General features: G+C 43.8%; 1 protein-coding gene across 1 annotated transcript in view; it reads left to right on the top strand.

Annotated features, from left to right (window-relative positions):
* The first annotated feature begins 4,974 nt into the window (after positions 1–4,974).
* The window catches only part of PRKAR2B (protein kinase cAMP-dependent type II regulatory subunit beta), a 72,481-nt gene continuing 50,815 nt past the window's right edge, over positions 4,975–26,640 (top strand). The window contains exon 1 of the mRNA XM_084811059.1: positions 4,975–5,591. Within this exon, the coding sequence (XP_084667185.1) occupies positions 5,219–5,591 (373 nt within the window). The 5' untranslated portion in view covers positions 4,975–5,218. The remainder of the gene's footprint in view (positions 5,592–26,640) is intronic.

Below are 26,640 nucleotides of genomic sequence, written 5' to 3'. Positions count from 1 at the left end.
TGCTTGACCATATGCCTATCGATCTCAAGCTGCAATCCTGCCCCTTCAGCCTGTACTTCGCCTTTGCCGGGGGGGGGGGGTCGTAGACCCTCTTTTGGGAGAAGACAGCCAAAGTAGTTGTTTTCCGGGCCAAATTCAAGGTGTTGGTTTTGACCTTTAAAACCCTATATGGTTCCGGCCCAGCCTATCTTAAGGAGCGCCTCCAGCAGCACCAGACAGGCCGCTTAACAAGAACAGCCTCGGATGGCCTTCTCTCTGTCCCATCAGCCAGGACAGCTAGACCGGTGGGGACGAGGGAGAGGGCCTTTTCTGTGGTGGCCCCCACTCTGTGGAACTCCCTCCCTAAGGAACTCCGTCATGCCCCCTCTTTAATGAGCTTCTGTCGTGCATTAAAAATGTGGTTGTTCAGGCAGGGATTTGGGGTGGGTTAGGGTATTTTAGAAAATGTTTTTATGGTAGAATTTTATTGTTTTAAACTGTTTTATTGTATGTTGTACATCGCCCAGAGTGGCTGGGTGACCAGCCAGATGGGCGATTAATAAATTTAATAATAAATAAATAAAAGTAGGAATTGAACACTTCTGCCTTTTCCTTGTCATCTGTTATCATTTTGCCATCCTTAATTAAGAGCTGAACCACCATTTCTTTCATCTGTCTTTTACTATGCATGTAGCTGAAGAAAGCCTTTTTGTTGCTTTTAGCATCCCTTGCTAACCTCAGCTCGTTCTCAGCTTTAGCCTTCCTGATGCCATCCCTGCAATTCTGTGCTACCTGCCTGTAATCTTCCTTTGCTGCTTGTCCTTCCTTCCACTTCCTATATGTGTGCTTTTTTGTTTTCAGGTCATCTCTAAGCTTTTTGTGAAGCCACATTGGCTTCTTCTGTTGTCTTCCGCCTTTTCTTCTTGTTGGAATTGTTTGTAATTGTGCCTTTGGAATTTCCTTTTTTAAAAACTCCCACCCATCTTGGACTCCTTTTCTTGTTAGAGTTGCTTGCCATGGGACCTTACTTATCATTGTTCTGAGTTTATTAAAATCGGCTTTCCTAAAATCCAGACCATGGGTTTGGCTACACTTGGCTTTTACTTCCTTTAGAACCAAGAACTCAAGTATAACACAGTCACTTTCCCCCAGAGCTCCTGTAACTGTCACTTTATCCTCTAAGTCATCTCTGTTGGTTAGGATCAAGTCAAGGTAGCCGATCCTCTAGTTCTTTCCTCTACTCTCTGTAGGAGGAAGTTATCCGCCACACAAGTCAGGAATTTCCTGGAGGGGCCATGTTTTGCAGAATTTGTCTCCCAACAAATATCAGGGAAATTGAAGTCCTCCATTACTACTACATCATGCTTCCTTGAAATATTGGCTATTTGCTCTTCAAAAGTTTCATCCTCGTCTTCTCCTTGCCTGGGTGGCCAGTAGTAGACTCATCCCACCATGTTCTTTTTATTCTTTGCTCCATTTATTTTAACCTAGATGCTCTCGATGGGGCTGCCAAGCTCATCCTCCTGTATTTCTGTGCAGATATGTATTTTTAACATACAGTGCAACTCCACCTCCCTATTCTTTTTGAACAAGTTATATGCTTCAATTGCTGTATTCCAGTCATGAGAGTCATCCCACCAAGTCTCAGTTACAGCTCTCAAGTCATAATTTCCCTCCTGTATTAAGAGTTCACGTTCGTTCTGTTTGTTTCCCATATTCTGGGCATCAGTATATAGACATTGAAGACCATGTGCTTTATAGTCTGGCTGTCTTCCTACATGGTTCTGAAGACTACTATTGGGCACTATTAGAGCTATTCTCTCCCTTGCAGTACACGATCCTTTGTCCATTGTTACCCCCAACTTTACGTCTTCCTTCCCCGTAGGATTCAATTTAAAGCCCTCCTGATAAAGTTCTTCATGCTTCATCATTCTTCCCAGCCTTTGTGAGGTGCAACCCGTCCCTTGCCAACAGCCCATCTTCCAGGAAGTATAGCCCATAGTCCCAGAATCCAAATATCTCGCGCCGGCACCACCTTCGTAGCCAGTCATTCACCTGGAGTATTTTTCTTTCCCTTTCTATTCCTCTTCTAACTACTGGAAGAATGGATGAGAAAACTATCTGGGCCCCAAAGTTCTTGAGTTTCCTTCCCAAAGCTTCAAAGTCTGACGTGATTTCTTCATAGCTCCGCTTGGTGGTCTCATTTGTTCCCACATGGATGAGAAGAAAGGGGTACCTGTCAGTGAGCTTTATGAGTGCAGGCAACCCTTCAGTCATGTCTCTAATCTGTCCTCCTGGGAGACAGCATACCTGGCGAGTCCATGGGTCTTCACAACATACTTGGGTTTCGAGCCCACAGAGCAAGGGGTCTCCCACTACTACTACTCTTCTCGTTGTTGTAGGCCTGGGTTTCATTGCCTCTGCTTGACTGACCTTCAGCCTCTTGCTCGCTCTCATGCAGGTTCCCCTGTAATTCTTCCTCTGCAGGCTGTCCTCCAGTCTCATCCTCAAGTACCTGGAAACGGTTCCCTAGCTCCACTGCTTCCACTGGTGCAGAGTGGCTTCTAGTTCTAAGGATGGGTGGATTCCCTACCTGTTGTTTCGCAGGGGAATCCGCCCACGGGGGGAGGCGATCTGTCCCTCCCCCTGGAATCCGTCCAGGCCAGCTGCATTTAGGCTAATCTACCAGCTTTATGGCTGCAAATGGCGGCCACTACACCATTTGAGTGGAGACTTACTTACAGCGATACAGCACGACAATGGCTGCTGGCCGTATTGACATTCAGCAGTGATGTGGAGCAGGTGGCTGGCTCCGGAGGATCAACACCAACATAGATCCGACACGGATGGATTCCAGGAGGAGGTGGAGGTGAGTGCTCCGTTCTGCCACGGACTCATGGGGGCTGGATTCTTTAGAATCCAGCCTCATTGGAGTCCGTGGTGGAATTCTCCGCCACCCCTATCTAGTTCTTCTGCTCCTGTCACCCTTTTCCAAAGAGTATCCTCTACTGCATTTTTCCTCTCCTCAGCATTTTCCTCTTCTGCCTCAGCGTCTTGTTGCTCTTCAAGCTTCTGTTCTTCCCTTTGCTGCTGTAGTTCCACCGTTCTGTCCCAAGAACTCTTTGTGTTCTCTTATTCCCTGGAGGGTCGACAGTCGCCGCTCCAGTCCTCTTACTTTTTTTCCCAACAGTGTGATCAACTTGCACTTGTTGCACGTGTAGGCCATGTTGATCTCAGGCAAGAAAACAAACATGGCACACAGCTCACAGGTCACCACCACTGGAGAGTCTTGTCCTTCCATAGTCTCTATTCCCTTCTTTGTTTCTAGCTTTCTGATTGTAGTGGAAAGTGCTTGGTCCTGTATTCACTGGAGGTTAATAACAGAGTCTCACTGGTATGGAAGTGTGTGTCACAAGAAAAAGAAGTGTTTTTTAAAAATGAAAATGTTACGGGCCTCCCCCTTGACTTCCCCTGGCCAACTCCTGTTTGCTGTCTCTGATCACTCGCTCTCTGGGAGCTTGCTTGCTTGTATAGTCCCTAGACCAGCTGGAGCAGCTTCCTCTGCTCTGCTGGGAGGCAGGAAACAGACTGAAACTTCCTGCCCACACAGCTGCTGGTAGTACTCAGGCCACACCCCCTCAATCAATCGGAGCTCTCAGGAGCACCTGGTGAGCTCACAGCCACTCAGAATGGAAAGGACAGTCCCCTGGGCTTTCTCCAGCCCACTTACCACTTTGCCTTTGTCTTCCTAACATTAAGTGTTATTCCATAGTGAAACAGATTGCCTTGATGGCTGGTGGGCTCTCCTTCACTGAAGGTATTCAAGCAGAGGTTGAGCCCATTTGTCAGGGATGCTGTAGTTGCACTTAGCAGGGGGTTGGACTAGGTGATCTTTAAGGTTGATTCCAAAAATGCTATGATCCTAAAAGAGTAGTCAAGGGGGCCAGCACAAAAGGCAAGGCCTTCTCTGATCCCCCTGTAATTTGAGCATTGTTGGTGGAGAGGCTGCCCTCCCATCACTTGGTCATATAAGAGAACAGTTCACACCATAACATACTTGTTTGCCTGTCTGAACACGCTCCAAGGTTTATGAACCTCCTGAAAGCAGGTATTTTTCCGGGCACCTCAGTCTTTCTTAAGGGGGCGCAAGGCTTATGAGAATCCCCTTTAACTATGATTTTAATCCCAGCAACTGCTTGGGGGAGAGGGGGGAAAGGGAAGGGGAAAGGTAATTTTCAGACCTTAAACTGAGCAGGGATGATCCAAGGCATTTTGTTGCCACGCACAGTTGCACCAAGGCACGTTGGGACCTCTTGCAACTTTTCTGCCTTTTACGGATGACCAGTCCGTCTGCCCCCAACCTACACCAAATCAGGAGCCAGGTTTTCCTTCCAATGAGTGATCCATTTTTCTGTATAAAAAGCTACACCCCGCGACGTGAGGGCCCTTTCCCTTGATCCGCCATGAGCACGAACGACCTCTTAAGAGCCCAGAGATGAGCCAGGCTGCCAACTGGCCAGGAGCCGAGAGCAAAAGATCCAGGCCTGCCCCGCCGCCTTTAACAGCAGCTCGATCTGCTGAAGGCAGCAGCAGCAGGGGAAGCATTTCAGGGCTTGGGGGAGTCGCACGAATCGCCGTCTAAACAGGCAGGCGAGCAGGAGCCGGTAAGAGTACTGGCAACCACCGCCCCCACCGTAGCGATGAGGGGCCAGCAAGGCACGCTTCCCATGCTCAGGGGCACCGTCTCCCTCAGGGCGCTGGAGTTCTCCGCTTACGTCCCGCCTCCCCTGATCACGACGTCGGAACGCGCCCGGCGGGGCCCCCACGGGCAGGAGCCCCGCCCCCAGCGAGGGCCCCGCCCCGCCCCGCCCCGCCCCCAGCGAGGGCCTCGCCCGCCGCTGCAGTTGCGGCGCCGCAGCAGCCCGCGCGCGCGCGCGCGGCGGCAGGTTGCCATGGTTTCCCGGGTCGCATGCGCGCGAGGCTTCCCCCGGCGCTGGGGGCGGAAGACGCGGCTGCAGCCTCCGTCGGGACTGGCCGCTGCTCCTCCGCGGCGCGGAGCCGGGGAGAGACTCGGAGGGGCGGCAGCGGCGGCCGGGGCTGCCCGTGCGCTCACGTCGCGCCCGCCTTTTGCGCGCCCCGCCGGGCGTTACCCCCGTCGCGCGGCGCGGGGAAGGGGGAGGCCCGGGACCCCGCCGGGCTCCCCGCGCCGTCGCGCCCCCGCCCCCGCCGCATCCCCGGGATGAGCATCTCCGTCCCGGAGGGGCTGACGGAGCTGCTGCAAGGCTTCACCGTGGAGGTGCTGCGGAGCCAGCCGGGGGACCTGCTGGAATTCGCCCTCCAGTACTTCGGGCGCCTCAAGGCGGAGGCGGCGGCGGCCGGCCAAGGGGTGGGTGAAGGAGAAGGAGAAGAGCCGGGTGAGGCGGGAAGCGGCGGCGGCGGCCCCCGCCACGGCCCGCTCAATGCCTCGTCGCCCGGGCCCGGGAGGGGGAGCCGTCTGCAGCGCGGCGGGGCCCCTTCCGAGAGCAGAGGGGTCAACTTCGCCGAGGAGCCCACGCAGACCGATTCCGAGAGCGGCGAAGGGGACGACGACGAGGAGGCGGAAGAATTCACGGGTAAGCCCAGCCTCCGTCGGAATCCGCGCCCTCCCCCCGCGCGAGGCGGGGGCACTGGAGGCGGGCGCCGGGCAGGCTGGCCGGGTCGACGGGGCCCCCGCGAACAGCCGCCATTTGCTGGGGAACAAGGAGAAAGGACCCTGCCTCTCGGCTCGGAGGTGTAGGAGGAATCCACCCAGCGCTGCGATGGTGGGGCGCCACTCTCCCGCCCCCCCCCCCGGGAGAAAATCGGCAGCTGAAGCTTTCCCTGGCCGTGAAGCAAAAAGCTTCACCTGATTTCTGCCCCGATTAAAGTCACGGGAACCCTGCCAAAAGATGGCTGGCCAATCCTAGTGCTTCTGCATTTCAGAGAACAGTTACCTGTGCCAACTCATTTGCAGGTGGGCAGATTCCATAGTAATTGGCAGCACCCACGCTCTAAAAGCTTTGCAGTAGTAAACGCTTCACGCCTTGGTTTGCCAATTCTTGGACTGACCCCTGCTGCTGTGCCTTTAAAACAGCTTGATCTGTGGGCATTATAGCAGGTGATGATTTTTATTTCCCGGTGGTGACAAGCTTCATCTTCTGGTCCCTGTAGGGCTAGTCGCCGTTCGAAGCACAAGAGGAGGCTGGGGAAGATTTCTGGTCAGATGGCAGTCACAGGCACAAGCAGTTGGACATGCCTAGAGCATTGCGCAGGAAATGCAGGCTCTCATTCACAAATTGTGCATGTTTTTTCTCTATCTTCCTTATGAATGAAACTCAGCAAATGTTTTGCCCTGTCTTGATACACGTTTGGTACTACTGCCAAGAGCCAGGTAAAATTGTTTCTAGGGCTGATTTTGGTGTGTGTGCTGCTGGCTGACCATTCCTGCTATAGTGCAGATAGCCATATTTTGGTGTGTGTGCTGCTGGCTGACCATTCCTGCTATAGTGCAGATAGCCATATTGTGGTGGTCAGTGGAATCATGGGATGTGGAAGAGCAGACTATGGGTAAAATCCAACACAATCCAATTTCGAGTAGACCCATTGAAATGAATGAGACTTAAGTGAGTCATGACTAACTTAAGTCCCATTCATTCAGTGAGTCTACTCTAAGCAGGACTTATGTTGGATTTTACTCCTTGTTTTTGAAAAGTTTACCTGAACAGGCAGTTTAGGAATATTGTAGGGTACTAGTAACTCCTCTTCAAAGAAGAGTCCATACCTCTGTTTTTTCCTTATTTCCAGAGCTGAGCTACATGTTAAGCTGCTCCCATGGTATGCTGTTTAGCTCTACTTGTTTCTGGAATGTTGAAACTGAGGCACTTGCTGGCCTGTCACCATCCCTGCCAGCTCAGGAAGGAGGGAGAATTATGAGATTCATCCTTAGCAAAACATCTAGAGAAAAGGAGCTATTGACTGGCTGGTAGAGAGCATACTGATGAAAAAAGCTGAAGAATGAATTGGTTGGGGAGGTATCCAGTCAAGAGCTGCTGCGGTAGGTTCAGTTGGCTATAGGAGAATGTATCAATATTTGATCTATGCCTTAATTTGGTTGTTTGTCAAGAAATGTTTAGTTTGGTAACGTTTATCTGGATCTAAGATCCTTTCTCCATATAGTTACAGTATTGTGGTTGTTAGCACAGTTTCCATATGGATAACTAGCAGTGAGCTGTAGTTTATTGTGAGAACCAACTCTTACAGATGTTTTGCACATTGGACCATGGGAAACCAAGGTTTGCTCCCTTGTGTCTAACAAGGAGCTAAGTTCCGCCCTGGCTCCATGATTAGTGTATTGTATGATACACATGCTTATTTCATTCACACTTTACATTTTAAGTGAACATGTGAAACATCTTCCATTATTCACCTAAAAAGATGTGTGATGCTCCGATTTTAAAGAAACAAGGTATCACTTCTTAGAAACCTGATGCAAACTGATGAATGAGAGACTGGCTTCACTGGGTATTCTGAACCTTCTCTTGATTTTCCTTGCACTCTAGGCTCCTTAAAAGACAGATGACTAAAGCCTGGCTTACCCGTGCAGTGGACTGTACCACTTTACATTGCAGGTGGTGATTCAATGTTTTTAGAGGCTTCCTTACATTAAAAAAAATCAATATTTCCTGCAAATAGACAACAAGTACAGCAGGTAGCAGGGTGGGTTTGAACCTTTCTTCCTGATTGGCTATTTCCTTTATTATTTATGTGTTTATTAGCAATATTTATATAGTACTTCTCAAATGAATAAATCCTGAAGCAGTTTACAAAAAATGCTGTTTTTATGTGGGGGAACTTTCAAAGAGGCATTTCCCACCTGTCACCGGAAGTGGTATTTATTTATTTATTTGATTTGTATTCCGCCTTTCTACCAAAACCGGCACTCAAGGATGGTAGGTCCTCCTCTACCAATTCAGGACTCTTACCACCTCATTCCACTGCATGGATAGACTAGGTTTAAGAATGATTTTACACATTCCATAGAATAAGGTGGTAGGATTTTGCACTGTAACACTTCTTATTGCAGGTGAGGATTTTTTTTATACTCCCCCACAACAAAAGGGTTCATGAATGTAGTAAACTACAGTATCGGAGAGAGGGCTATACTAAACCTTTCTTCCTGATATGCTAGTTTTATTATATGGAGAAAGCCTTTATATATGTGGGGTTGTTCGTAACCAAGGACCCCTGCTTGCAGACTGAAGTGGTACAGTCCAGAATTGTACTACCACATTCCATGAAATGTGTAGAACAGTCTTCCCCAACCTGGTACCCTCCAGATGTTTTGAATGACAACTTGCAGCATTCCTGACCATTGGCTGTGCTGGCTGGGGCTGATGGGAGTTGATGTCCAAAACATCTGGAGGGCATCAAATTGAGGAAGGCTGGTGTTGTTGTTAAGTCGTGTCTGACTCTTCGTGACCCCATGGACCATAGCACGCCAGGCCTTCCTGTCCTCCGCTCTCTCATGGAGTGTGCTTAAGTTCATAAGGCTGGTGTAGAACAACTCTAAAAGATACCAGAGCCAATGATGTGATGTGGAATCTTTTCTAGTACTGTGTTTTTCTATAATTTTGAACTTTGGGGAGTGTGCTGTTTCATAGAATTAATTACTAATTAAGGCATGAACATAATACAAGTCAAATTGGGTAACTGGAATGGATACAAATGGAAAAACAGAAATCAAAGTTATTACTTTTTTTCAGGTGACTATCCCTAGGAAGCACACATCTATATGCACAGCTCTTCAGGCATGCTTACAATTACTATCTAAGGGCACAGTCCTATGGGTTGTGCCCTTGTGAGAACTCTGAGGTTTCTGTGTACCCAATGTCCTGTTGAGCTGCTGCTAACGGCATGAGGAGCGAAGAAGGTGATTTTCACCTTTCTGTCCTCTGTGTTTTGTTTTTTCTCTAGAGAGGCCATGCTGGTGGGGATGAGCCTGTGGTTGGAGAGGCCATAGGATTCCTTGTGTCCTAGCCTCTCCCCACCCCACCCCACCCCACCCACTGGTACGTCCCCTTTCTGTCCTCTTTGTGGCCACTTTTGCAGCCTCAGGAAGCAGGTACAGTTCTTTTGCTTGACACTTGTGAGCAGCGGGTGGGAGGGAGAGATCAGATACTGGAGTCCCCCTCCCGAGGTCATAGCACTGTCTATGGCTTCAGAGGGGGGACTCCGAAGAATCCTATGGTCCCATTACTACTCTTCCCATAATGTTAAGGGAACTGTGTGCTAATGAGTTGTCACACCTTAAGATATTTATAAGTATTCTGATAAAAATAATTTTCAAGTAAAGGTTTGAATATAGCCTTTAAACCATACTGACAGTGCAGACTTATTCATGTATACATAGGAGTCAGTCCCATTATCTTAAATAGTACTTACTCCCAGGTTGGTATATAGAGGATTTCAGAATTTTTTATTAAAAATATTTTGGCCTAAATCAAATATTTTGGTTCAACCACTTTTGGCTAATGGAAATTCTGTTCAGATATTTATACAGTATGTAAAATAAACATTACATATTTTCTTTGTTTTATTAAATGTAAATAAAATGAACATGGTAAATCAGATCTTCATCGATTATGGGCAGGAGATTCCCTGCCCCCCCCCCCCCGACCCATGGAAAACACACATCACTGACCAATAGTGCGAAGGGAGTGCATGCCCCCTACTCTGCTTGGAAAGATGTAGGGTGCTGGAAAGATGTAGGGTGCTGAAAAGCAGCACCCGAGCTGGTGTACAAAACACATATATTCTGGAGGGATGTGTTGTGATGAATGTGCACCCGAGCGCCTTTGTTTCCCATCTGACATTAAAGATCCAAAGATAAGGGTAGAAGGGAGAATCAGGACTTTCATCGAGGGCAGTTCATATTGTCCATAGACAACTGGGTGAGTGATTATCAGAAGCCCAAGTTAAATTGTGCCTTTAAAACATTGGGAATGAAATAAGTATAAAATAACACATGGCTTTCTGACAGCTACCCTGTCTAGTAAGGCAAGTCCTCTATCATAATTGTTTCAGTATGTTATAGCTAATAGTTGACTGTGTAGATCTTCAGTATCTTCAGTCTTAAGTGGATAGTGCAGTTGTGCACAGCCTTGAACTCTTCTGAAGCCATTTATATCATCTGTGAGGATATGGGGTGGGATGGGGAGGAAACAACGCTCAGCCCTGAGCGTAGAGGTGTGCTTGCAAGTTGAGACAGAGAGAATGGAAATGGATTAAAATATCTTCATTCTTTGATCCTGAACATTATGGCTGTCAAACTTGGGACTTGCAGTAGTGTTAAGAAGTCAGTTGATTTAACTGTTGGTAAGTGAAGCCCTGTCACATTCTATTAGTAATGGTGGATTTTACTGTATTTATATGCTAATTTGTTCTGGTAGGTGGTTGTGAGGGAGCTGTCTAAGAATTGCAAGTGGGTAGCACTGAATTAATATTTTAAGTGACCTATATTTTAGAGAACAGCTTTTGTAAATGCCATTTGTTTAGAAACTATTTTTTAAAAATAACATGTTAAAATTATGACTTATTTTAAATAATTTGCTTTTCTATAGATGTACAATTTTACCAACCCTCCTAATGTGGAACAAATCAATTGAGAAGGACTATAGGAATGTAGATGAAACTATCTTAATTTCCTTAAAGGCCTTTATTAAAGAAATTGGAAGTTGTGTAGGTTTGTCCAAGAGTTAAGTTGCAATGTTTATGTGCTTGCTTAGTAATAATTCTCACAGAGTTCAGTGGGACTTAATTTCTGAGTAGATATGTATAGGATTGTGCTGCTAAGCTTGTAAATGTATGAACAGTATATATTAAAATAGCAGCACTAATATTTGTATGTAGAATATAGTCTGATTTATGGGATCATAATGAAGGGATTCAAATAGCCAAAGATGCAGCTATCTAGCAATCAAATAGCCATAGCTGTATCTGTGGCTATTTGAATCCCTTCATTATGACCCCATAACACAGACTATATTCTACAAACAAATCCCGCATGCCTCTATATATGTATGTTTTATGTCCACTGCTAGCTAGGGAAATAACATGATCTCTCTCTCTCTCTCTCTCTCTCTCTCTCTCACACACACACACACACACACACACACTGTATTGTTGAGAGATGAAGAAAGTAAAGATGGGATTTCTAGAATTTAAATTGTATGCATTTTCTAGGAAACCATACCTTAAATTTCAACAGTGGCACCACAATTGAATTGTTGGTTATGGGCATAATATTCTGTTTCTTTGGAATGGTCATATGCATCCCAGTTTAGCAAGGGAAAGCCACAGGAATAAGCAGCCTTCCTTACATGTAGCAGAGATGTAACTGGGAAGTACATCGCAGTGCTTTTCCATGTGCCACTGAAAAGGCTAGATGCATCTTTGATGGGGATGTATATCTTCATGCAGGGCCACTAGTTGTTACCCATTACTTGTTGCTTGCAAGTTATGAGTTGGATTGGGACCAAAGCCTTTTGTGACCTTTTCTTTTAGGAAAAACCCTGCATTCTTGAGGTTTAAACATATTGGAATTGGGGCTTTCCACGTTCATTATTTGATACTGTTTTCAATGTATTGCATAAATGTTTTGGCCAGACAAATATCTCAGGGCATCTAAACAAAACACACAGAATTTGAAGTAGTTCTTAAGAGATGTTTCAGATCTTGGTTTGACAGGCTCGACTCTTTCCAATATAGGTTTTCAGGGCAACTCAAACCATTTGCTTGTCTGTGATGAAACAGTAGACTGGTTAGACTCAAAGCAGGAAAGGTGGGAGGAAATAGCCACACGAGGGGAAGATCCAGCTTAAGTTCATTCTCGTAACATCAGACTATGGTTTGCAGTTACGTCTCAACCAGCCCATGACTAGGAGCCTAAGAATATAATTACTTTCCCAAAATTGGTTAGTGTATTTGTCCTCTGATAGTGCTCCTGTGCCTTTTAGCAACTGTGTGACAGGCGGAAATTCAACAGTGTGGCTTTTCCCATCTCAGTTTCCAGAGCTGGGAGAATTCTCACCTGTTGTATTTATGTCTGTTATTCAGCTATTATATATAGGAGCCCTACTAGAAAAACATAGGCACACCAATTATAGGATAACCATATAAATAAATGACCATAGAAGGCTTCTGTACCTTTAAGAGCAGCATAGAAGGCAGACATTTCTCATCACAGTGCTGTGTTGTATGTGGGAGCACGGTAGGGAGAAGCAGTTGGTAAACTTTCCCCTTCTATTCAGCTGTTAAAAGGCTAGATGTGAAACCCTAAAACAGATTTCCTACTGTTCAAGAGTCAGACAGAACTTGTATACTTTTCTATAAGTGGAAAGTAATAGAACAGAAATTCAAGAGATGCAGGAGACAACTTTATTAGAATGATGCATAAATCTCAATCTGAATATGTTTTGAGCATTGAGTTCTTCATCAGGGGACAAGGAGTTTTTCTCTATAAAAGCTTTACCATTGTTAAATTCAAAACTCCTTACAGAGATAGTCTTTGACAAAAAGATTCATTGCATTAATTCTAACAAATTTGTTTTCTGCACCTTTGGATTTCTGCTCCTTTTTCAGTTTTTTTGTGCTGCCCATTTGGGGTGGTCCAAGCAAAGTAGCATTTTACTCTTCTGAAGAAGTGCATTATACAATAGCAATTTTAATTTTAATAGACCAGCAATTATCATGGAGTTGTACACATAGTTTCAGTCGGGTTTGTTTGCTCTTTAATAATTGTGTAAGAGGAAGCATTTCAGCAGGTGTCTCTCTTCCATCCGTACAGTTCTGTGATTGAAAAAAATATTTCTTCCACAGAAAGTCTACAAATGGGGCGATAATCTACCTCCTTCCCATTTACTGTGGGGGTGGAGGTGGACATGAGTGGTGCAGGAGAAAGGAGGAGTCTGAAGATAACAAAAGTCAAAGAATTAAACAGGAGCGAAATTCCCAAATTCTAAATTAGTTTGGCAATATGGCTAGAAAGTTCTGCTGGTTTTGTTTTGCTTTTTGCAGGAGTGAATTTTGCATGCATGCTTAGAAATCTTGTTACAGAGATTCACAGAGCCTGTAGTGCATCTTTTCATATTTGACTACCAGAAAATATCAATGCTATTGGATTGGTTGGGATGTCAGTACAGAGGGTAGCTGAACAGCTGAGGCACATATTATTGCCGCTGCTCTTATTCCTAGCAGAAGGGAGAGTAATAGTCCCCTCCCCACAAGAAAAGCAAAGATCCCTCCATATCAGCAGATGAGTTCCAATGTTGTATTAAATTAATAATACAGCATGGTGAAATATGGCACTATTTGGCAAAGAAAAAAATAAGAAGCAACACTTATTTTGGTTAAACAGCATACTTTAGCTACTTTTTCAAATAATGAAGATTATAAACATTAATGACAGTGCTCATTATTCTGATCGTAACAACAGTAATACATCATGTTCAACAATGCTGTTAAGATATCTATTCCAGTAAATTTAAGAGAGCTCCCACATTAAAAAATAAAATGCTTCAGGTTTTGTTCTTTTGGAAGAGGGAATTGAAGGGGAATAGAGATTAGCAGTAGACTTTTTCCTAGGGTGATATATGCTAGGAATAGAAAACTATTGGGAGAAGAAGTCAGGTATTCACTTTTCATAAAGGGCATAATAAACAGAAAACAAATTACTGTGTTTTCTATGGACTTAATTCTGCCATAATTAACATCCTAGGAAGCACCATCTTTGTTCTTTTCTTGAAGATGTCACTGCAGGAGAACATGTTTGTAGCTGATCATTGAAGGTATACCTAGTTTATATATGGATTATAAAATAAAACAATTTTCTTCTCAGTGTTTTCATCGTGGATTTCTGTGCTTTAATTACTTCAGTGTTTACAGTAAACGATGAGTAGAATATGAGGCAGTTATGTTTCATGCGATGGGTACAGCTGAGTTCTTACTGTTCCTGCACTTTACTATGTGTCTAGAAAGATTTTTGCAAGGTTTGGACAAAAGGGTAATGTTGCAGCAATTACTGTTCTCACTTACTGGAAACACAAGAGTTTTAAAATAAGATGCGTAAGGTTCTCTTTTTACGTCATTTTAAAGAATGTAGCATAATCAGTTTGCTCCTCATAATTGAAGTATCTAAAGTATCCAATCATACTGTGTGTGTATTGTGTGGGTCCTACAGTGCTTAGTTCTGAAACAAAGCATTTTTAAAGAACTTCAGTAAAGACAAGAAAGAAAAACTGGAAAGAACATTCTTGGTTGGGAGAAACTGAGCTCAGCATCTCAGTGCATGTCATAGAAGAGCTTGTCTGTTTCTCTGATCATTTTAGGCTGAATTGTTTTGATTTTTCTTAGCATTAAATTTTAACCTGAACTATACTGTTCCAATGTAAATGGACATCTTCAAGTTTTAGGCCATTGTTCATCCCTGTAGCATTCTTTTGGGCATGATCCAGCGACAGCTAAGCACTTCAAAATTCAAGTTTCTTCAGTGAGAGAGTTAAGCATCTCTCCCATTAAGATCACTGAGATGTAAAAGTGCTTATGTGTGGACCTTTTGACCCTTTTTCTTCTTTCTTTTTCTAAATTAGAAATACTGGGAAAAGGGCATCCTCTGAAGAGAGTATGAAAGTCACTCCAGAGAAATGAACTTTGATGTGTTTATGTTTAGTCATTAGCTTTTCAGAAACTTGGTAGAGGTATTATAGAGCTTTTATTGCCTATAGTGTGCATGTTCTTTTTTTTTTTGAGTTGATACTCTCTAGGAAAACCATTTCAAACTGACAAACCAATTTAAACTGACTTCTAGAAGCACAGAATGTGTGTACATTTTGATGTGACTTTTGCAGGAACCGATTGGATGGCAATGTCAGGTGCTGTGCAGCTTGAACTGGGAGTTGAGCAGTTCAGGCACTGGTTCCTTGCCTCTTGTACTGCTGTGGCTGTTGGTGAAAGGCAGTGCAAGTTAGAACACTGTCATCACAGCCCAGCATGCTACTTATTCTGGGAGCCAGGTGACACCAAACAGCCAATCATCTGCTGCTGCCTGATATAAATATCCTAGAACTGCAGCTGTACTTTACTCTGGACAACTAATAACTGATAGAGGCCAGCCAGCTTTCCCTCTTCTTCACTACCACCGTAGTTGACCACATGCCTTTCTGCTGCCACATTCCTCTGGCCTGTCTTTCATCTGCCTGGTATCATTAAAGTAATGGACCCTTGCAACCCAACTCCCCCAAACCTCATGCAGCTACTTCAAGAAATCTGTTTTGATTTGCTTTGTATTGGTATGGTTCTTTTGGTGTTGTATTGTCTCAGAATTCTGCCAACAGTCTGAAATTGCCATCTTTGCATTTATGTCAATTTTTTACATTATCTAATAGTTTCTTATTTTTGGGGTTGCAGCACGGAGGGAGGGGAGGGTTAACCTTTTCTCCCTAGCTGCACCCCCTTAAATCTCTGTGCTGCAACTAGGCTTCATTGGAAGGCTTCTTTCATACCTAAAGCCACGGTGGAGAGGCACATTTTTTGAGGGCCCTCCAACCGTGTTCCTTCCCATGCTGTGATTAAGCTTGGGGAAAGCCTTCCATTGAAGGCAATGGCAGGCTTTTTTCAAGCTTAGTTGATGTGTGCTGCAACCCCCAAAATAACTTACACACACCATGCATTGCAATTAGGCTTCCACTGAAGCCAGTGGAAGGCTTTTCCCAAGTCTAATAGATGCCAGGAGAGGCAGGGCTAGGAGAAGAGGATGTGGGTCAGAGGGGGAGGCTTTGTGAGATGGAGATTCCTCACTTGTGGCTTATATGATTATCAGTGCGCTGAATCTGGATTGACCTAGTGGTACTGCACTAGTGTGCGAAAATTCACTCCCATTTCTCTACAAAAAATCCGTCAATCCTAAAGGAAATCAACCCTGACTGCTCATTGGAAGGACAGATACTGAAGCTGAAGCTCAAATATTTTGGCCACCTAACGCGAAGAGAAAACTCCCTGGAAAAGACCCTGATGCTGGGAAAGATTGAAGGCAAAAGGAGAAAGGGACAGCAGAGGATGAGATGGCTAGATAGCATCACCGATGCAATGAATATGAACTTGAGCACACTCCGGGAGAGAGTGGAGGACAGGAAGGCCTGGCATGCTGTGGTCCATGGGGTCACGAAGAGTCGGACACGACTTAATGACTGAACAACAATACATAGCCTGTGGAGCACAGCATGTGAACTTGTGTGTGTGTTTCACCTATTCTGTACAAATACATAAGGAAGGTGGCATAGCTCAGTAGCAGAGCACATGGCTTTCACGTTGGTCTTGGGTTCAGTCCCTGGCATCTCCTGTTCAAATGGATTACACAAAACAAAGCTAGGTGCCTGAGACCTTAGAGAGCATGCCTTGGTCTAGAGTAGACAGTACTGGGGCTAGATGGACCAATGGTCGGACTTGGTATATAAAGGAAGTTCATATGTTTAGGGAATCATGTCACACATTGGCCACTCATGTTTAGGGAAAGCTGCATCCACATATTGTAACCTATTTTTGTTTGATATTACTCTGTCAAAAAGTGTTGCTGAGAATGCAGGAACTGCTTATGAATGTGAAAATTGGAGTTGTTTAGCATGAAAGTAATACACTTTTATAGTTTTCAGGACTGAAGCCCTATTGTGTAACATTTGGCACATTTATTTTGCTAGAATTATTTTCTTTTTATTGGCATAAATATTTAACACTGTAAGTGATCAAATCAGTAGCCTAGTAATATTTGTAACTATGGATGAAGTTTTAGACTTTCATAGTAATCTGTCTGCTTTTTGTTCTGAGTTTTTTTCTGAGAAAGTTAGAAAAAATTCATTCAGGTGTGTTGGACTGCAACTACAGTGCTGGCTGGGAATGATGGGAGTTGCAGTCTAACATGTCTGGAGGGCACCAGGTTGGGGAAGGCTGACATAGATAATCTACTCGGTGCCATTGGCCCAGTAGTTCAGACAGAAGTAGAGTGGGATCAAGCTCTCCAGTTGTTAATAGTTTTAAAAGTCAGCAATAATCATTGTAAGCTGTTAATATTCTAATGACTTGCAAATTGATGCCGTTGATACTGGCAACTGTGAGTTTTTTCCCCTTGGAGTCTGAAGTGTCGAAATATCTGATATAGAAGCAAAACTGTCACTCTTTTTAAAGGGTAATCTCAGATTTCTGAAGCCAGGAAATTACTTCTTTAAGAAAAGACTGGAAGAAGCAGTGAATGAGCCAGTTTGGAAAATATATTTTAAATAATCTATGTAGGATGGCTGACTAATAAAGTACTTCAGTCATGATATGCTTAATGAAGACATGCAGGCTATCCTCTAGTTGGAAAGATTATTGAGGGTAAAGGACATTACAATGAACATATTAATATCAAAGGAATTAAGAGTGCAATCCTAAACCTGTCTATTCAAAAGCACGTCCCATTGAGTTCAATGGTGCTTCCTCCCAAGTAAGTGGATATAGGATTGCAGCCATAGATTATATTTTTGAGTTACTGCAAAGTTCCAAATGTGTATAATAGTACATAGTGTAAGATATTTATCTCACTTAAGATTCTGGGTATTAGCCCAAACATAAGTATGCGGGGCTAAATTTCAATGTACAATTGCAGTAGAAACCAAGTGAGAAAAACGGGAAACTTGGGAGCTATCACATTAACAAGCAGCAGTGAGAAAGAAAACAGAGACGAAAACACCACAACAAACTCATTTTAAAACACGTTTTCTCATTAAAGCGCAACTCTTAATTCAGCCACTTGCCAGTACCACCAATTGTGCTCTGCCAGGAGAAGTTATTTAATGGGAACAAGTATGTTGTAGGGGCGGGAAGGGGGGCACTTGACATCTCTATTGCTCCCCCATCTTCCAAGCAGTGCTGCCTATGCTTCCTTTCTCTGTATATTTTTTTTTGGTTCCCTTTTCTGGCTGAGCAGGTGATCTCATCAGAAGAGGAAACATAAGATATCCTGTTATTGCTGCCCAATACTTAAATAATTAAAATATAGAAAGGAAGCCTTCCTGCTGCTGTTGTGTGTGTGTGTGTGTGTGTGTGTGTGTGTGCGTTAATACAAAGAATTGTGGACTCTGATGCATTAAATTGTAGAAGCATATCTAAAGCTTCTCTAAAACAAGACTAGATTCTTAAAGATACTCAGCTTTTTCCAGTTCCTGCTTTGGTATGCAAATTAGCTGTACTTTGAGGCATGGTATGGCTTCCACTTAGGTACTCAGGTAAGTATCTGATAGCTCCTGTTGTCTTCAGTAAGAGATGCTGGATGTAGAGAATTTTGAACTCCCAGCCCTCTTCATTTAGAATCTAAATGCTGCTTGGGTGCATAGACCTTAAGAAAAACATGGCATATTCATAGGCGGAGAATACTTTTGATGACGCAAGTCAGTCTCCCTAGCAACGAGACAATAGCATAGCACTTTCTCTCAGAAAGGGTAAAAGAACATGTGCCTGAAAAACACAGTTTTATAGTGTAATTATCAAGTGTATTAAAACAGAAATGTTTGCTTTTTCATCTCTATTTATGTATTGTCATATTTTGTTGCACACAAGCTGGTTCCAAAGTAAGGTAAGGAACATAGGAAAAAGCACAACAAAGGCTGAGCTGTAATATCCTAAAACCGTCTTGCCTGTACAGTCAATGAACCATGAAGTTGCTGCATCCTTCTTTTGTAGAGTCTGTTATCCAGCCAGTGCTTCAAGTGAGATCTGATTTTTTCAGCATTGCCACCGCTTTTGTTAAGAGTGTTGCACTTTGATCTGAGAGGTCGTTTCCCTGATCTCTGAATCTCTTATGAACTCAGGAGCTCCAGTGTGCACATTCATAAGGGCTTCCAAGTTCACTTCAGTGGAGGAGGCAAATTAACAGGAGTGAAGCTCTGCATTTGCAGACCTTCACTCTCCATTAAAATGGATGAGGAAGCCCACTTGCAAAAGAAGTCTTCATATGGACTGGAAATGTGGAGCCAGGTCCGTATCTCTGCTTGTCCATGAAGCTCACTGGGTGAACCTGGGCCTGTCACTGTCTCCCAGTATAACCTACCTCACAGGGTTGTTGTAAGGATAAATTTGAGAGGGGAAAACCATGTATACCACCTTGAGTTCTTTGGAGGAAAGGCAGGGTATCAGTGCAATAAATAAAATATGCTTTCTAAGCTAAGCAGGTTTGGATCTGATCATAGTGGGAGCTCCATGTAAACCAATCTGATCTTTCTAAAAGTAACAGCAGGATAGAAGTAAACCAAATAAGCACATTGTATAGTGTTATATAGGTAACGGTGTTATATGCTACAGTAAAAGTGTTATATTCTAATATGCATTATCATAATTGTGACAGGATGGATATGTGGATATCCAAAATGGATAGGAGGATGACAGTACTTCAAAGTTCTTTTAAATTACTTTATTGTTGACCTGCCCATCCTCAGCAAATGGAATGAATAATTTGAACCATCAAACATTTCTGCTTTTTTTTCAGCACTTACCAATTTTGAAGTTTAAGTGGAGACCTGTGAAATTTTGTAGAAAGTGCATGCATACACATACATCAACAAAATGCACCAGGGCAGGCAGAACATTGACTACTGAACAATTTCCAGTGGTTCAGTGTAATGGTGGTTGCTGAAAGTTTTGCAAATAATGCTGGACTAGACAGCTTCTTGGTCTGATTGAGCAAGGGATTTCTTACATTCTTAAGCAAGCATGCATACTTGGGATCACATAATACGGATTAGTTATGCCTTAACTGTATTGAGATTCTGAGTATGCATGCTCGCTTTGCACATTCGTAAACTCATCTGTGGATCATGATGATTCTGTAGAGCATGCAGGACTGAAGATGGCACACTCCTGAAGTGTCCCATAGCCTCTCACCCTTCATTTTCTCTGATGAGTCTGTCCTTAGCTCCTCCTCCTCTGGATTCCTCTCCCCTCAGAGAGTGATTCTCAAGCTTCTCTTTCATCTCTCACCCAGACATCTACCCTTCATGCACAATGGTTGTGTTCAGACAATCCTAGTTCAGAATAATAAGCCGAGATATGAATGAGTCTCATGGCCTGCACACAGTGGCTTTTCTCCTCCCTTCATGTGAGCAAGAAAACTAATGAACAAGCCAGGAAGTCTTCAGTTAACTATAGTTTCCTGTAACACCTACACCAGGAATCTATGGTTAACTGCTTTCAAACAAGCTAGGATATGAAGGCATGGTTTAAAGTTGGGTTGTTTGGAATCAGTTAACCATAGTTTCCCTGTTTTGACATAACAGGAAACTAGTTAATGGAAGATTTCCTGGCTTGTGAATTTGTTTGTGTGAGGGAAAGAGAGAAGCAGCTGTGTGAGGGGCCACAAAGCTCATTCGTATCTCAGCTTATTAAGCCAAGAAATGACTGAACATTGCCAGTGCCTCAATTTGACATTACCTGTGCTCTTTTCAACTTGGAGGAGGCACGCTTGCTGTTGCTCTTCACGGTAGAATGAGTAGTTTTTCTGAAGTGTATGCTCTAGTGGTGAAGCCAGCTATCCTACCAGAAACGGCTCTGTTCAAGAAGAACCAGTTTAGCCTATAGTGTTTTTCTTCCCCATCCTCCTAATATGACGAGGATATGGCTCTGTTTCCCATTACAGGAATGCTGTAATGAGGAGGTGAAGACTGGCATGCATGCTTCTATTTTCCAGCCAAGAACTGGAATCTTAGGGTGCTTCCAGATGGATGCTTCCTAGCACTACCAATTGAAAGACATTGTTCAGCTATTTCCCCCTTAGCAGATTTTCTTTGGCAAGAGAAAAAGATGGAAGAAGTGGTGGGAAAACACAGGAGGGTTACAAGTAGAAGATGACAACATCTCTCCCCACCACCCACCCCGTAAAATTCTATAAAGGAGGCAGGTGCTTGCACAATCAAAGCCTTGTCTGGATGCAAGTCTGAATTTTTAAAAATCTTTCCTGTGCAGGGGTACTTATGTGTTTCCTGTACCCCATGCCTAGTTTTCTGCCATCATTTGGGTTTGAGGAATTGTGGGAAGCACAGATCCACCATCAGCTGCCTTCATGTAGAGCAGGAGTGGGAACTTTTTTTCTTTTGAGGGCCATAGTCCCTTGAGAGTGATTTGTTGGGGCCTGCGTGCCTGCAGTGGAGGTAGCCAGAGCTCAAAGTGGGCAGGGTCACCCCTTTACTTTTTCTCCTTCTTTCTGCCACCCCCTTATCTCTCTCTGCCTCTGTCCTTGCTCACTGGGCTGCTGGGAGAGGGACAGATCACTCTTGCCAGAGGTCTGAACTGATCTCTTGCAGAGGGCTTTTGAACTTAGAGCACGGGCTGCAGTTTGTCCACCTCTGAACTAGAAAAAATAATTCATCTGATTACAAGCACAGGTTCTGGTAGTTGGATATTATAAGAGGTTCTCTAGTTAGTATAGCTATAAGTATGCTTATATAATATTTTGAAAGGGGATGTAGGGTAAGATGAATTGGCAAGTGAATTGCATTGTGGGTGAAGCATATTTGCCATAGTGACTAATGATGTTTCCTATGACATTTTAAGAAAACTTAAGAAACAAAAATTAAGCGAAAGGGGTTGTGCTACATTAAAATAAATTGGTTAGTCTATGGGATAGTGCTAATTAGTGAAATAAGCACAACGTATTGATTCCACATGTGAATCTAAGTTCAGACAAAAATCTTGACTATTTCATATTGAATTAGCTCCATGTATGGGACTAAGGCCAGCCTAACTACTCTAGAGATCCAAGCAGTCACTTGAGGCAATATTTTTGTAGGGGCACCAATATTTATTTTATTTTATTTACAATATTTATATACGCTCCGCATCAAAGATTTCAGAGCGGTGAACAACAAGAGAAAAGAATAAAACCCCATAATTAAAACAAAAGATTTTACAATAACAGATTCTGAACTTAATAAACTGCAGCTGGTCTCTCAGGGAAGGCCTTCCGAAATAACAATGTTTTCAGGAGGCTCCGAAAACAAAACACCATTGGCACCCACCTGACCTCCAAAGGCAGGGAATTCCAGAGGGAGGGGGCCACCACGCTGAAGGCTCTTTTCCTGGTGGACTCCAACCAGGCCATAGGTCCATGTGCAAATATGCAATTTGACGAGGTGAAATCCAACATCACAAAGGTTGCTTGCCTGCCAGATATATAATGCAGCTTCTTGGGTAGCAAAATATCTGCAGATTGAACTCTTAAATGAATTATTCTCAGTGACAAGTACATGTGAGGCAGATCTTCCTTCTGTGTCTTGCATCTTGCATGTTGTTGTGAGTCCTCTCCCAGGCTAAGGTAGGGATCAGTAACTAGAAGTCCCAGGGCCAAATCTCAGTTTTCCCATGCTACCCACTAACCCAGAGGCAAGAGAAATGGAGAGAATGGGGCTGTGTCAATGGAATTTGCTGCTAGTGCCTTGTGAGAAATTGTGGGAAGCCCTGATCTACCATCTTCTATTGTCTCCTCAAAGTGGTCCTCTTGTAAAACTAGTTGCTGAACTGGTGTATAAAGCAGATGGTTGCTTTTTTGCTTGTTCTTATTCTGAAACATTTGATTTCTCTTTTTTAAACCTTTATCTATTTGGACTGCTCTGACTATAATCAAAGTGTTTGGAAGACCCTGGATGACTTTTTAAAGCAACAACTGTCCCTAGGCTTTCATATTACTGTAGTACTGGTATTACAGAAATGTTCTTTTTCATTGTATTGGGTATGACCTTATTTTAAAAGCCAAGCCATGACTGCAGAGGATGGTTTGGTTTTTATGCATATTCCCTTGTTGCCATTGCTGTCTCTGTTTTGTGCTTCAAGGAGCTGTCGTAGTTCTTTACAGCAGGACAGAAAGTAGCTCCCTGTGGATTAAAATATTTCCCTGGTTGTGTCAGTGAATGCATTGACTCGAATCTGTTAACCAGAGAAGTTGGGGGATGTTTAGTGGGAAAGAAGGATTTTTTTTTGTATTGCAGCTTCCTACAAATTTCAGAATAGATGTGAAGATTATTTGGGAGTTGTTTAGACTTGCTAATTTTGAAACTGTTTTGTACATGTCTGTTATTGCCTGATTCATATGGTAGCCAAGTATTTAGTTTTTGTTCTTGTTTTCAGTCATTTTAATTTAATCTGCTTTCATGATAACACTGATGGCCAAACTGGGTAATATATTGTTGGCTGATTGGGGGTTGGAAAAGGCTGTTTGATTGGACCTCATTACAAATTACTTTTAGGGTACAGTCCTATGCATGTTTAGTCAGAAAAATGTCATACAACTCCCAGAGCTGCAGGATTTTTTTTCTGTCTAAACATGCATAGGATTGCACCCTTAATGTGTTTTATATCTTGGCTTTGCCCTTACAGCAATTCCGTTGCGGTTAACCAAACAGTCTAGTGGCACTTTTAAAGAGTGACAGATACATTGTGCCATAAGCTCTCTTTGACCAGAGCTTGCTTCGTCACATGCATGAAGTGAATAGCTATGTAGAAGTTATCCTTCATGCATTCCTGGAACACATGGAAAGGAATTGCCAAAAGGAATGCCAGCCCCACACCCAGACCATTACAAACTGGGCAGAAGTCTGAAGGGGGAGTCTACGCTCCTGATCATGTGGAGAAGCCTGTGTGTTCTGCTGAACGCATGTAGGTTCCCCCTTCAGACCTTCTGCCCAGGGTGCAAAGGTTTGGGAGTAGGGCAAGCATGGATAGGGATGTTGGAGCAGAGCCAAGACATGCAGTTCTGTTCTCCCCTCCATGGCTTTCTTCACACGGAGCTTTTATCCTGTGATTGAGGTTGCTCCCTCACAGGCGTCTGTGGGTTCTTTACATGACCCCGTGACCCTCCACTGACCCTCCACGGTGTCTCCTGCACCAAATGCCCTTTGTTCTGTTTTAAATAGATTGCAGATAATGAGCTATCAAATTACCCCATTGTGTTCTGCTCGAGTTCCCTCCATGAAAAGAGGAAAAGCAAGGAAAAGTGGCAAGAAGAGGAGCGAGATCAATGAAAGATAATGGAAGACTCAGATATGGGGAGAAGGAGGGGGGAAAGGAAGTGGGTTGAAAAGGGAGTCGTGATCCTGCATTTAAAATGGAAGCAGAAAGCCCTGTTTTAAATGCAGGATATTAGGAAAATAACTACTGTTATCAGTACAGAGAAGGAGCAGTGGGGGGCGGAGTTGTTTTTACAGAATGAGGCCAAGCAATGCAATAGATTGTTTTGCAAAAAGAACACAGATGTGTTTGAGATCCCTTCAAATGAGTAAAAGAAGACCCAATCAGAATAAGTGTGACCCACTCCCAACTGGTAATGAATTGGCAAAGCAAAACAAATAGTGTACATAAACACCTAAAAAGGGGATAATAATTTACACACTGAGCTAGCCACTCCCAGTTGCTGTTGAACCTGTTGGGTAATGTCAAATTACACAACTCTACAGTGAAGTTCACTTGGAATATTGCAGGGCGGGGGCGGGGGCAGGCTGATTCTGAGAGAGCAGTTTACAACAATCCTGCAGTGTAGCCTGGTAGTATTATACCATTATGTTACAGGTTGACGATTGGAATGAGGCTGATAAAGTAACCTACAACAACTCTGCAGTGATGTCCACTGCTGTTATTTCCTTATTGCTAGTCTTAACTTTTAAAGACCTGAATGTACTTGGCTCAGTGAAACTTAAGGAGAACGTAAGGAAACCTCAGGAGAAACTTCTCCTATATGTTTTTAGATTGTGTTTTTGATGTATTCAATTACGTTGTATGGCTTTCATGCGGGGTTTCTGGTATGTTTATGGGTTTTGTGTATGGTGCTTATTAGCCACCATGAGGCACTGTTGTGCCATGTGGCAAGATATACATTTCAAAATAAATAAATAGAATTTAGATAAAAGGAAGGCCTATCAGCAGAACATCCAGTTGCATTCAGCTAGTGGATAGCCTATGAATGCCATCTTGAGGTGAATTTCCTGTATAAGGGGAGGGCAGTGAGAGCACAAAGTGACAAAGTAGAGGTAGAAAGGGTACAGTGGATGTTGTGGAAGAGAGCAACTGAAAAATGAGTGGTGGATGAGACTGTGGTTTAGTGAGGAGAGGTTTAGATTTATTAGGCACTGGGAAACGTTTTGGGACAAGCCGTGCCTATACAAAGGGGATGGGCTCCACTTGAACCAGAATGGGACTGCTGGGGCTGATCAAAAACATGGCAGAGCAGCTTTTAAACTGAACTCTGAGGGAAAGCCGACAGAGCTCAAGAGCTTCCAGTTCTAGATGAATCATTCCTAGGGATGTGGGTGATCATAGAATCATAGAATAGTAGGGTTGAAAGGGGCCTATAAGACCGTTGAGTCCAACCCCATGCTCAATGCAGGAATCCAGGTCGGAGCATCCCTGACAGATGGCTGTCCAGCCTCGTCTTGAATGCCTCCAGTGTGGGAGAGCCCATCACCTCCCTAGGTAATTGGTTCCATTGTCGTATTGCTCTAACAGTCAGGAAGATTTTCCTGATGTGCAGCTGGAATCTGGCTTCCTGTAACTTGAGCCCATGATTCTGTGTCCTGCACTCTGGGATGATCGAGAATTGATCCTGGCCTTCCTCTCTGTGACAGCCTTTCAAGCACTTGAAGAGCGCTCTCATATCTCCCCTCAGTCTTCTCTTCTCAAGGCTAAACATGCCCACTTCTTTCCGTCTCTCTTCATAGGGCTTTGTTTCCAGTCCCCTGATCATCTTTGTTGTCCTCCTCTGAACCCTCTCCAGTTTGTCCGCATCCATCTTAAAGTGTGGTGCCCAGAACGGGACACAGTACTCCAGATGAGGCCTAACCAGTGCTGAGTAGAGGGGAACTAGGACTTCCTGGGATTTGGAAGCTATGCTTCTATGAATGCAGCCCAAAAGAGCATTGGCCTTTTTTGCAGCCACATCACATTGTTGGCTCATATTCAGCTTGTGATCTACGACGATTCCAAGATCCTTCTCGCTTGTAGTATTTTTGAGCCAAGTATTCCCCATCTTGTAACAAGGAGGGGAATTCTTGTTTGACAGTATGATAATGATAGACAACGTGGAGATGAGCCATAAGCATATAGTACAACATGATAGCCTGTCAACTGAGGCTAAAGGGCCATGGGGAAAAATTTACACTATAGATGTTGGAGAGGGGCACCATGTATAGGTGTTCCTGTGCTAATGCTAGAATTCTCTGAGCCCAGATGGGAGTGTTGGAGTGCTTGGTTTTAAAGGAGAACATAGATGTAGTGGACATAACAGAAACCTGGCAAAATAAAGAGGGCCAGTGGAATAAGATCATCTCTGATACAAACTCCATAGGAAGGGCAGGGAAAGGCCTACTTGGGGTGGGGAGGGAGTTTGTTCTGAACGTCAAAGAGGGCATAGTGTCAAACTAGAAACTGTAAAAGGGGCAAACTCGTCTACAGCATTGCTATGGTGACAGTGCCAGGCCACAGTGCCACGCCACAAAAGTAATTTAGTATTGAGGACTTGCTGGCTTCCCCCTGACCAGAATTCTCAGGGTGACCTTGAGATGGAGAATGTGATCACAGAAGCAT

This window comes from Heloderma suspectum, chromosome 7 (assembly GCF_057233095.1).
Source record: "Heloderma suspectum isolate Gila_16-S chromosome 7, 16-S_ref, whole genome shotgun sequence".
Classification (NCBI taxonomy): domain Eukaryota; kingdom Metazoa; phylum Chordata; class Lepidosauria; order Squamata; family Helodermatidae; genus Heloderma; species Heloderma suspectum.
This window is presented reverse-complemented; position numbering and strand designations above follow the sequence as displayed.